This window comes from Alosa alosa, chromosome 18 (genome assembly GCF_017589495.1).
Source record: "Alosa alosa isolate M-15738 ecotype Scorff River chromosome 18, AALO_Geno_1.1, whole genome shotgun sequence".
Classification (NCBI taxonomy): Eukaryota; Metazoa; Chordata; class Actinopteri; order Clupeiformes; family Clupeidae; genus Alosa; species Alosa alosa.
Window position 1 is genome coordinate 21,463,530 of NC_063206.1, and position 13,405 is coordinate 21,476,934.

A 13,405-nucleotide genomic window follows, 5' to 3' on the forward strand; every position below is an offset into this window, starting at 1 on the left:
ATACCATCTCCTTTCCCTCCTGTACACGTCAAAATACACAACTGGATATAGCGGCACACTACTGAAGTCTGTCAGTGAGCACCTTTGATTTTTAGGGTGAAATTCCAACTGTGTTTGAGACAGCTTTTCAACTAGACTACATGTTGTGAATACATGTTTCATAGTGATGTATCTGTTATGTTTAGGTTTCCCCTGACATCAACGTGGCATTTTGTCTTCTTAAAATACCACCTAATTGTCACCTTGCAAGAAAATCATCAAATGTGGCATTTTGTCTTCTTGAAATACCAGCTAATTGTCACCTTGCAAGAAAATCATCAAATGTGTTATTTTAAGAGGCCTCATATAGAAAGGCTCATCCTGTTAAAACATAAAATTGTCTGATGTGGATTTTTACTGCACTGATGCATTGTAGGTGGCTAGGTGGCCTTAAGTTTTGAAAGACAAAACATTTTTCACCACCAGAAGGATCACTTAGGTCAGGTCGTCCTTGGAATCAGTGAGAAGTACAAGTGTCAGTACTCTTCTTGTTTGCATGTTTTGTGCTTGAGCACAATATACTTTAATTCAAAGCCCCTCAATCTACCTTCCTCATCTGAAAGACTGCTAGAAAGGAATAATTGGAATCCAAACAAAGCAAAAATAACTCTTTGTTGCTTCAGCTTTGGTATATTTGTGTTTTGACGTTGTCTACATCTCCTTATCTTACAGATGAAAGAGACAGAGTGCAGAAAAAGACATTTACTAAATGGATAAACCAGCATCTATTAAAGGTATGTTGCATCTCTTTTTTCACATTTTCTTTGCTTACTGCTTAGATGTCCACTCTAAATAAAGAATTTACATTTACATTTATTCATTTAGCAGACACTTTTTTTTGTATCCAAAATGACTTACATACCATATGTCAGCTATATTGCAAGGGATTACATTGTCAATGGAGCAACTTGGGGTTAAGTGCCTTGCTCAAGGGTACAACGGTGGAAGCTGAGAATGGAACCCACAACGTTCAGGCTGCACTTTAGCCTAGCTCCTTAACCACTACACTACCACCACCCACTCAATTTACTTATGCTTGATGTGAGAGTCCTGTAGGACCATGGTGTATTTTAGTGTTGTGTCACGTAGATGTTGCCATGGGAGTCTTGCACATTCATATTAATCCAAGCTGGAAAAAGTGTCTAGATACAGTTTTGTTTTCAGTCTGTCAGCATGACATTCTCCTAGAGACACAAACACAAACACTGTTGATTAGGTACCACCCCACCATTTTGCTTTCCTATCCATTGAATGCAAAGACCTGAGGGCCAAAATACCAAAATGCATTTACTGACTCCTATCCAGCTTATTCAGCACAAAGAAAATATTAATTAATTAATTAATTAATTAATTAATTAATTAATTAATTTGAATGTGCTGTTTCCCTGTATATTACTTTTTTATATGCTATTCTTTTTTGCTGCATAGCCCATTCTGCTGGGGGACTGTCAGCACCTCTAATCTCTGGGTGAAGTCACAAGTTACACTCACAGCTGTCATACTGCAGAGCTCTGTCTTAAGAAGCAACAGAAGCAGAAACTGCATGCCTAGTCACACTTCTCAGTCATTCATGGCACTCAGTGAAATGTTGGCCTGTTTACTAAGTTGCTGGGACTTTTTAACTCCAGACAAGTCTAAAATTCTCTTTTGTTTTATCTCAGCCCATCAACAAATCCCATTCAGCGCAAATCCGCTGTGGAATGACGGGCAGCTTTTTACCCCCAACAGTTTCCAAGACAATTAAAATATAACTGCTGGAATGAACTAGCTCCTGACAGATTTGGCAGCGACATGCACGCTTTGCCAGCTTTAATCTTGGCCAATTGTGATGGATATTGAGCAGAAGCTGCCAGTATTTACTCAGGGTGATTCCCATCTTCAGCAAGAGTGTTTTTATAAGCCATTCCTGATACCAGCAGCGACCCATTAGTGTGAACATGTTGCTACTTGTGTATCAAGTATGCCATCAGCATGCAGGATGGGTCAGAGCGACTGAAGGACCTAGAAGGAATAGCTTGTCATGCCTTTATTTTTATCGTTTAATGAGCTTACAGAAGGGGTCATAATCCTAGTTTTGACACAGTGTTAGGAGATTTGGTATCAACAATTAAGTGGCTATCTGGCGCAACTAGCCGTATTTCGACTTAGTTCAGAAGAAGTCACTGCAGCCTGTAGGAACCACGCATAAACCTCAAGGGAGCTTTGTTATAGCTGCCGTGTGCAACTCGGCCTAAACACTGTTTAACTATCTGAACTCACTGTTTAATTTACTGGGACGTTGCTAGCTGCCAGATCTCAGATAACGGCCCCTAACGGCCCTCTGCCCCTCTGCCTTTCCTCCATTTCTCTCCTTCCATTTGAATGCAAGCTGCTGCCATGCTGTCATATGACTGACCAAGCAACCCCCCCTCCCCCTTCACCTACCCTGGACCAACCCCACCATCACCCCCCTTTACCCGCTCAGTACCAACCCCCGCCCTCCCCTTCACCCACCCTATATACCACCCCCTTTAATGTCTGGGTCACCATAACCCCAGCTAGTGTCAGGGGAAGCAAAGGTGCTGAGTAAAGACTTGGAGGGGGTATCTGTGTGACCCAGAAAGAGGGGGGGGGTCCCGGCCAGCCGGTCGTTGGGCAGCAGTCTATTTCGGCTCCGCAGCTGTGTGGTGCTGGGATTATGGCGGGTAGGAGTCTGGGTAAAAGCAGGTCACTGAGGCAGAGGGGTGATTTAAGCAGGCTGGTATTCAGGGCAGCGGCGCGAATGGGAAGTGCACAGCGCCTGCACAGGGCTCTGGCTGCGAGGCTGCAGAGTGTCAGGTTGGGGGATGGGGGTGATGACGGTTGGTTAGATAAGCCTGCACCAGGGCTCGCCAAGTGCACAAAACCCGAGATGGAGAGGGAGAGCGAGAGGAGCTGGGAGGTGCGGTAATAGAATGAGAGAGACAGGTTTAAGGCGATGGTGCACTTGCATGGCCCACGGAGCACTCTGTGGAAGGTAAACAGAGCAGAAAGGCATTGTGGGAAAAAAATGTATATATAAGTATATATACTCTTTTGATCCTGTGAGGGAAATTTGGTCTCTGCATTTATCCCAATCCGTGAATTAGTGAATCACACAGTAATCCCGGCGCAGTGAGCTGCCTGCAACAACAGCGGCGCTCGGGGAGCAGTGAGGGGTTAGGTGCCTTGCTCAAGGGCACTTCAGCCGTGCCTACTGGCAACCCTCCGTTACAAGTCCGAAGCACTAACCAGTAAGCCACGGCTGCCCCTAGACGTAGCTCATACTGTATAAACCATACCACACACATCAAAAAACTTTCTCTACAAGAAAATTAGCAGACATAAGCAGCATAATACTTGTTTTAACTCAACAAGATACAATACAGGAGCACCCGCTGGCCTTCGCCTTCTTTGTTTTTTTTTGTGTGTGTGTATAACATGCTCAAGTAAATGCATTAAATAGATGCTTACACAAGCAGTTTTTTAATCTCTTTGTCAGCACCTCCAGTGCACATAATATGACCTCATGGTGTATAGCGATCACCTCACTGAGTGATGAGTCTATAGGTCATTGCAAAGACACTTATTTGATGTCTCCTTGTACATGTTTAGCTGTATAGGAGTCATTTTTTAATTGAGTGTGTGTGATGGTGCTGGTTGTGCCGTGGGCAGCAAAGGTATTGATATTGAAAGGTATATATTGATATATATCTTGCACACCGCTACAACATTAGTTCTCAAAGTTTAATGAGAAGTTCTATACAGAAGGAGGCTAATGTAAAGAAAACTTTAAAACAGTCATTAGGAAAGATGATACCCCCTATCTCACATGGCCGTTGGAGACTATACATGTACTGTATAGGCATAAAGCTAGTGACTAACTGCTCTGCTCTGAGAAACTCATTACTCCACATTAGTGACAGGGCCCTGTCTTGCAGGCTTTACAAGCACAGGCAGAGCCATATCTGAAACATCAGACTGTGTTTGAACAGGCCAAAGGGGAGGGACGCCTATCCATTGTTTTTGACAGGGAGGAAATGCTTAAGGAGTCACGATACATTTGCAGAGGAGGAAAGCAAAGTTTGGAGGCGTTTCTGTGGTCCCCAATGCTCCTCCTCACGTTTTAGAGCCACTAATGGTTTAGTGTCAGGTCTCTTCTCTGACTCCTGCTAGGGACTCCCATGTAATTAGTGTAGTTAGCAGTCAGCTTCTTGGTGTTGACCACATCAAAGTAGACTAATGCAGTTGTTTCAGACTCCTACTGGCATTTAAGGAGACAGATGAATGTTGGGAGTAGTATAACTGGTTGCCTTAAAGGGGACTATGCAGTTTTTTTTAGCTTAACTTACCTTAACTGAACAGCTTTGGAGTCATTGAAATGGTTATATGACTTTTTTCGTGGGTAAATGGTGGCCATCTAGCATCCGTGAGTGGAAAAATCACCCTTGCAACTTTGGGCCGGCGGGCCGACAGCCTCAGAGACAGAAATTCTTGCAGACTGACAGATTGAGGAGTGTCATAATATATATACTCTGAAGCTGTAGGGGGAGCTCTGCAGAGAAACCTGTAAGCAAAAAGTGAGAAAACAGCGAAGAAATTGCCAAAACTGCATAGTTTCTCTTTAATTTAGGTCTGATGATTCATTTGCAGGTTTTGTTTACTGTAATTGTGGTTCTTGTCTGAAGTAGGTTAATTGTTATGACAGGCCTACCAGTTGTGGTTTTGGTAACACTTTACTTGAAGGTATCTACATAAGAGTGACATGACACTGTCATGAATGTGTCATAAACATTGTAAACAAGTCATAAACGTGTCATTCAGTTTTTGTCCGAAAACCGAATGACATAAGTATCATTTAGTTTTTGTCATGACAAGTTAGGGTTAGGGTTATGACAGTATCATGTCACTCTTATGTAGATACCTTCAAGTAAAGTGTAACCGTGGTTTTTCTTTGCATTGCACAGTGGGAATTATGGTCATATGGTTTTGTTTTTGGATAAGATTTTCAGTGTTAGTGTTAGTTGTTAGTGAATCCTTTTTTAATAGATTTATTTGAATAGATGTAATTCATATTTATCAAAACAATAATATTGTCCCAGGAAATGTATGCTGTACAAGCGAACAGTGCCAACTGATTGAATGATGAGTTTCGGTTATGATTAGGAATAACTAGTACACACAAGGCTCAGGGTACAGATCTAAGTTTGGTCAAAGGTTGTTTTGCTCTGCATCTAACTGAATCTGTCTCTCTCTTCTTTACAGGTACGGAAACATGTAAATGACTTATACGAAGACCTGAGAGATGGACATAACCTGATCTCGTTGTTGGAGGTGTTGTCTGGAGAATCACTGGTGAGTAGCGTTCTTTCTCTAGTCTCTATCCTGTGTGTGTTGTGACATGTGCGGCCCTCCTCTCCCTTTTTATCTGGTGTCTGATTGTATCGCAGTTTAACCCTTTGCAGACTGTGCCGAACATTCCATTTTTTCATACTCGATGGCCTTATGGCACAAAAAGGCTTATTGTATGATTATGCTACATGACAAAGATACAATATACCCACCACTCTAATCAGGAGAAATAGCCCTTTCAAATGGTATAAAATATAATAATAATAATCTAATAAGTTTGAGGAGAACATACATAATTTTTAAAAAATATCTTTGAAATTCAACCCCAAAAAACACGAAAATATCAGTTTGTCAAGATTAATCTAATTTTTCTCCCAATTTCTATTGTAGATAGAGAAAAACATAGAGTGTATGGGAGATTCACAATTTTGTCCTCTACTCAGTGATAAAAACAGAATCAATGTGTCACCTTTTGTTCAAAAGTTATGATAAATTTATTAGACCTTTGCAGGCTGACGCACGAAACATTCCGTTTTTTTCATACTTGATGCCCTTGTGAGACAAAAAGGCTTATTGTGTGGCCATGCTACATGACAGAGATAAGATATACCCACCATTGTAATCAGGAGAACTAGCCCTTTAAAATGGTACATATCATAGTTAATAAGTTTGAGGGTAACACACATTGTTTTTAAACAAAACCTTCAAAATTCAACATCAAAAAACGTGAAAATATCAATTTGTCAAGATGAATCTTTCTTTTCACCTAATGTCTGTTGTAGATATAGTGTGCAAAGGATAGCCAGTGTTGTGTTCTCCTCAGTGAAAAAAAACAGAATCAATTTATCACCTTTGGTTCAGAAGTTATGATTAATTTACTCATAACAGTAACAAGTAGAATTTTTAAAGAGTAGAATGTTTTCATTTCCCGGTTTGGCATCTGACCTAAAAATACAGATATAATGGTCAAAAAAAAAATAAGCTGTTTTACCATCAAAACAAGCTCAATATGGGATGTCTTACTGTACTCTGAAGAGACTAAATCAATTGTGGGGAGGACAGATAAAGGCTGAAAGACAGACTAGCTGATTGTAACTGCTTCTCCATTGTGCTTCATTCTACTATGAAAACAAGAATATAGAGACACTGGCACATGTGTTAGGTTTACGAAAGGGGAAATAAATCATTTTATTTAGAAAAGTCTTAAACAATGTGATTAAATAACCAGGAACAACAACTTCAGGTAAATAACATAAACATATGTTTACAAACATGCAGTAACTATTAGAACTACAAGAATGACAAGACAACAGTATAACAAAGATCAACAAATCTTACATGGTGAACAAAACATCAATTCATACTAACATTCACACACATATATATAAACAATTAAAACGTTAGAAGAAATTCAATACATTTAACAACCATACAGCATATAATTCGATACAATATATAATTATCCATATCATTTGCCCCACACATAAGGTGATACACTAACGCCACATTCACACCAGATCCGTGGTGTGTGCATTGTCACAGCTGTGGCATGGTTGTGTGTGTGTGTGTGTGTGTGTGTGCATGCGTGTGTGTGTCCATCTAAGCCTAGCAGACGATGGGGTGTAAATGCTATTGGAGTTGGTGTCTCTGTCTGTGTTGGAAGGATAGGCAAAGTGTATGCTTTCTACCTGACATGGGACTTGACCAAACTCAAAATAAAGAAATTGTCAGATAAGAAATATAGAAATTGAATTACAAATCTAACCAAACTATTATCACTATAGTCCCTCTCATTATTGTTATAAGCAACACTCTTATCACAACCAGAAATGTGCTTGCGCCCAGATGGGACACACACACACACACAAACATGCTTACCCAGCTCAGGATGATGGAAGATTATCTCCTCCTGTAGCACATAATTGTCTTCTTCTTCATCCAGAAGCTACCCATCCATGTCCCATGTCCATGCCATCGTGGTCCTTGGGGTCATATTGGCCATCAGCAGTCGGCTGCTTTCACCCCAGTTGCACGTACTTCTCTCCCTCCATCTAAAATAACAAATCACAGGTCTGATAGTGAATAGGTTGTTTAGTTTTATTTTACATTACTTCCACATAATCTTAATCACCACCAACCATGACTCTTTTCACTAAAAGTATTATTGTCACTGGAGGACTCCAATATTGCTTGGAGAGGTAACATTAGTCTCAGAGCTCACTACAGTAAGTGTTATTGCCTTGGCTAAACCATACATAGCATACCAGCTTACAAGTAAAAATTGATTTATTAACATGAGTCAGGAGATATGACAGAAAACATCTAAATAGCATATGCATACACATACACACCGTGCATAGGCTACTGCAGTTGCGTAAAGACAAAACACCCCTTAGAAAATAATGTGTTGACAGTAGGCTTGGGTGTATGAGCTCCCCATCATAGTTAGCCACCCAAAAAAACCTCATAATCGTAGCAGCCAACCTTACAGCCTAAAAGCTAAACAATACTAAAACACATTTATAACAAATCTTCAGTCATGTATTCATGAAAACAGCAGTCAATGAATAAAATCCTTACGTTACACCATCGGTGATCAACACAGTCTTCACGTCGGTAACGTAACATTAACGTTGTCATTCATGTCAGATGTTTCTATCTAACTTGGCTACAAACAACTGTAAATTGTGCTATACATATTACGAAGGAATGAAAGGTTTATTTGACAATAAAATACCGATTAGGTCTACTTGACATAAAGTTGGCAGTCATGAAGCCACGGAGTGAACTTTATCAGCGACTTCTGGCGTCAAGGACATGTTGCAGCCTCTCCTGATGCTAACGTTACCTAACTTAGCTAGTTTTCTATCAGATGACAAGCAAGCAACATCGTTCAAAATAGAACAAATCGTTAAAGTTTCAGTCTTAGTAGGTCTGTAATCTTGGTTGACATATAGTAGCCCCCCAAAAATTACTGAAAATGATGAGTTTACTAAAGATTACTGTGTGCTAAAATACCAGCTGTCATCAGCTGAAGTGAACACACACACGCATTATGTTACGACCATGCATACAAGGTGTAATTACCAGCAAAAATAACTTTTAAAAAACGATTTTGAAGTAATAACATGGATAACAAGTAATAATAACATAAAAAGACTTGTTTTTACCTCAGATGATCCAGTAGTTTCTCCTTTAGGCGGCGTCAAGATCAGCGATGCATAGTGCTTCCTGCTGTTTTTCCTCTAGTGGAGGAGGCGTCAACTCTTGATTTTTCCTTCACGTGGTAAAAAGAAATTAAGCGCCACAAATCCTTTAACCAATCATATCGCCAGAAAGCCTATGATGTGACGTTTTTGAGGAAGTTTTCAGTGATAAAATTGGTTGGGGTATGGCGGAGTTATTAGACTGAACGTCATCGGTACTGGGGTACCGAAATTAGAATGGGCCGTCTGCAAAGGGTTAAACTAGAGCTCTTTTAGTTAGCCTGGTAAGTTGCTCTGTCGAGTCATAACACTTGTGTTATTTTTGGGTTTGCATTGGTATGGCAAGTAGCTAAGTAGCTAAGTAAAATGGCCAGGTGTTATTAATCCTTAATGTACTACTCGTACGCCCAGTAACACAATTAATTCTGATAGGTTTCTGCTGAAAGGCTAGTGTGTAGCTAAGTTTGCACTGCACTGCTTTCAGATATTTGGGAAAAATGCATGTGAAATTCCCTATGAGGAAGTGGGCATAGCATGTAGAAATGTGACTTTCTGGGGGTATAGCAGCAGTTTGAGATTACGCAATAGATGCCTTTGTGTAGTGTATTGTTCTCTTTGTTCTTGCTGAAGAGTTTTATTGAACAAATGATTATAGTCATGAGGGAGCTCAGTGAGCTGTGAATAATGGGATAATTCTAGAGATATATATGTACTGCTAGCTACTGGTTTCCAGGGAGTCAGTGAGATCAGTGAGTGGGTACACCCACTTCATTGTAGTGTTAACTTTGCTATGTTGACTGTAATTTCAGTCCATTTCCTGTAAGGTCTCAGACATGGTGTGAAATGTAATAAAGCACAATGAGAACTGCCTTGATGAATTTATTGACTTGAATAGTAGAAGTAGAACACTTTGTAAGGACTTTTTCTCTCCTTCTTTATTTCTCCTCTCTATTATCCTGTTCACTCTTCCTCCTCCTCCTCATCTTCCTCATCTGTATGCCTGTGTTGGTGTCCCCATGCCCCCTTATGTCTGACGTGTATGTGTGTGTGTGTTTGTGTGTGTGCTGTCTCTCCCCCGTGCTCACGTTTACTGGGGTAAGCCGCGGGAGCGTGATTTTCTGAAGACGTTGCGGTTGGTGAGTGCGGCTGACGCATGCGCAGTTTTGCAGCATGGGGATGCGCGAGAGGTTGATGATGAAGACAAGGGGGTAGGTGTGGGCCCCGGCGCCTGCCCTCCACCCCCTCCCTAACACCACTAATGTGTAGCTGAGTGTCGTGGCATTTAACCAGAGTGACAAACAAACAAACATTCAAAGCAGCTGATGCTGAAAATGATCTGGCCCTGGCCCACTCCAAGGTCACTTCCTGACTGGATGCACTCCTCTCCTTCTTCTGCCTCTTCTTTCTCATCCTCCTCTATTTCTTTTTGGTTTTTCTTCTTCTTTCTCCTCCACTTATTTTTCCTCTCCTCCTCCTCCCGTTCTTTCTCCTCTTCTTCAGCCTTTTCTTTCTCATTTCATCTTGTTTCTCTTCCTCCTTCTTCTCCTCCTCCACTTATTTTTCTTCCTCCTCCTCTTCCTCCTCCCCTTCTTCTTGTTCCTCTCTTCTTCTGCCTCTTCTTTCTCCTCCTCCATTTTATCTTGTTTTTCTTCCTCTTGCTCTTCTTCCTCCTTCACTTCTTCTTCTTCATCTTCTTCTTTCTCATTTCATTTTGTTTTCCCTCCTCCTCTTCCTCCTCCACTTCTTCTTCCTCTTCTGTTTCATCTTTCTCCCCCTCCATTTTATCGTGTTTTTCTTCTTCCTCCTTCTCCTCCTCTTCCTCCTCCTCCCCCTCATCCTCTGGTGATGTTCAGTAATTAGGTTAGTCATTCCCAGCAGTGGCCACCTTTACCAGAATAGGCTGATGCCCATGAGCATTAGAGCATCATGACCGTGAGGGAGAGTCACAGCCTGGATCATGCTGGTGCTTCACACTGCAGGCTGGGAGTGGTTTGTTTTTGTACTGTACTCCCAATGAGCTTTTGCTATCTAAGCCAAGTCAGTTCGCAGGTTCGAATGACACCTGCAGGTCTGATTTTGCTTTTATTTTTTTAATTTTTTGAAACATTTCATTTATTTCTGAAATAAAAGCAGAAACAAGAAAGTGCTTATCGATGAACAAGTGAATCAACCATTTTTCTCATTATTGTTTGCATGGAGGCTCAGAAGTCAACTGGCACTTGCTGCTTGGGAGTTAAGCCTTGGCCTTTATTTCCACTCGTAAGCGCTTGTTGCATCATGCAGCCACACACGCACACACGCACACACTCACACACACACACACACACACACACACACACACACACACACACACACACACACACACACACACACTCACACAGATATGCACGCAACCTCACATCCACGCTCTGATGGTGTATGAGGACCTCTTTATGTAATGGCTTCACAATTCACCAGTCATCTCTATCATCACAATGTACAGTAAATGTGCTCACATGCAGAAGTGCTGGTATGACTCTCAGTTGTCTAGAGTGATCTCACAGAGCTATGAAGTAGGGGTAGGAAAGGTCTCCTCCCTGAGGGTGGTGGAGGGGGTTGTGACTGAGTGGAGGGTTTTCCTCAGTGAAGTGCTTCCCGCTCGGAGGCTTGTATCCCGTCGCCTGCCTGCCAGCCAGCCAGCCAACCAGTCAGCCAGTCAGTGGGCTGCCATGCCATTTTTCCATCTCACTGCCTCACACTCGGGCACAAGCATTGTCCACGTGTTTTTATTTTTTTATTTTCCTGTCTCCGTTGGCTCGGCTGCCTCTCTGCTTCCTCAAGGCATCACGGTTCTCCCTTTAGCTCATGTGGTGTTCAGCCTTCCTGCCACCAGAGCTTCCCCTCCCTCCCTCCTCACCTGTAGAGTTCAAAGCTGCAGGGCTGTAGGATTCCACTTGGTGAGCTTAACACAACTGATTTTGTTTTGTTGCTATGCCACCACTGATTGTGTATTGTGTAGGATAACATAGCCTAAAATGATCACATTATTTTGGAGGACTGACACTAGAGGGCACTAGAAGTCGAGGATGCGCCTCATGCACACTTAATTGGGACCTTATTCCTCTCACTCTGCTTTTGGTATGGAATGGATAAAAAGAGCAAGAAAAAGAAAAGTCCAACTCTGTTGATGAAGGCCTGACTGACCGAAACGTTGGTTGATCTGTTGAGTATGCAGTGTTGTGCTTTACTTTTTCTTGCTCTTCAGCTCCTTGTGAAATAGCCGAAGCTGCACTTGCACCTGCAACCTCTCAAGGTGTGCAGGCTCCCTTCTACCCCCCCCCCCCACCACCACCACACACACACACACACACACACACACACACACACGTGATGTGGTGCGTCTTCAATCCTTCTGGTAAGGGACCAGTGATAAGGAGAGGTTTTTGTTGCTTTCTTCATCATCACATGCAGTCTGACGCCTCCTGGCCTCTTCTCTGTCTCTTCCCACAGCCTCGGGAGAAAGGCCGAATGCGCTTCCACAGACTCCAGAATGTACAGATAGCACTGGACTACTTAAAAAGGAGACAGGTAAGACCAGCCGCTGCACACCAATCAGGGGGCTTGTTTGACTATCAGCCATGGACAATGATAAGGTAGCTACTACATTACAATGCATTTCAGACAGAGCACTTCAGTATAAATATAGATTACGCATAGTACTGAGCACTCTGTCTATGTTGCATTTTAGCTAATGTAGGCTAACTAATGCAATATATTGTGAGTTATATATAAAGGGATGCAAAACCCTCTAAGTGCCACCTCTGTCAAAAATGATCATTTCACTTCAAAACCCGCTTAATACCAGTCTCTTCCTGGTCTGAAATATTGATTTGTAGGCAAAAACGTATACTTGTAGGAGCCTGATAAAAAAGCGATCAGACGGATTTAGAGGGTTTTGCATCTGAACTCTTCACACATGTGTGAAGAGTTCAGATGCAAAACCCTCTAAATCCGTCTGATCGCTTTTTGTCCCACAACAAGGCCATACATGTTTTAACCAAAATGTTTGCCTCACCTTTCCTGAGAGGTTTCAGTGAAACATATATTGCACTCCTGCCAGATACCTTTGTGATGTATTGGCTGAATCATGAATGCAGTAGGCAGTAGGCAGATCAGATGTCAGTGAGGCGCTCATTTCCTCACTGCTAAGAGCTGAGAGCTGGGGGATAATTGCAACAGAATATTGCTATGATGTACAGTAGTCACCAATCCTTCCGAGTGTTTTTTTCCCCCAGTCAGACTTCCCGGCAGTTTAATCAGAGAATGATGGGAAATGCAGTCCGTGGCCTCGCCTCTGTATGCAGGCAGGCAGGCAGGCCCTCTGAGAGATTACATCACTGACAGTGGTCCCTGCCCGCAGACAAAGGATTCTCACATTCCAATACAAACCGCCCATTTATCTCATTGTTGCCTGCTCCTTTTGTAGCGTTGCTGGCAGTTCACCGGGGCCATTCATATTCATTAACCAACTGGACAGCACTTTCACTTTCTTTTTCACTTGCTGATAGTGAACGGCTCTGAATGGTCACATGACGGGGCAAAAGGGACATTAGCGTTTTTGCCAAGTCCATGCAGAGCCAGAGAATGGGTGTGAGTGCACAAAGACACACTGTTAACACTCGGTGTCATTCTTTCAGCGGAGTTTGATCTGCATTAGTGTTCGACAATTAACACTTGGCCTATTAGCACAAAACTTGATCTTGATTTCAACACTGACAGATTGTATCCTGCGTCTCCGCGTAAACAACTGTAGATGTTTTAACAATCATGTT

The 13,405-nt window shown here is 42.1% G+C and overlaps 1 protein-coding gene across 18 annotated transcripts in view; it reads left to right on the forward strand.

Moving 5' to 3' along the window:
• The window catches only part of dst (dystonin), a 136,352-nt gene that overhangs the window by 23,963 nt on the left and 98,984 nt on the right, over positions 1-13,405 (forward strand). For 16 of the 18 annotated variants that reach the window (XM_048269229.1, XM_048269234.1, XM_048269231.1 and 13 more), the window contains 4 exons: positions 712-773; positions 5,302-5,391; positions 9,695-9,730; positions 12,084-12,161. In XM_048269229.1, the coding sequence (XP_048125186.1) occupies positions 712-773; positions 5,302-5,391; positions 9,695-9,730; positions 12,084-12,161 (266 nt within the window). The remainder of the gene's footprint in view (positions 1-711; positions 774-5,301; positions 5,392-9,694; positions 9,731-12,083; positions 12,162-13,405) is intronic. The other 2 variants (XM_048269230.1, XM_048269245.1) reach the window with 1 other exon arrangement.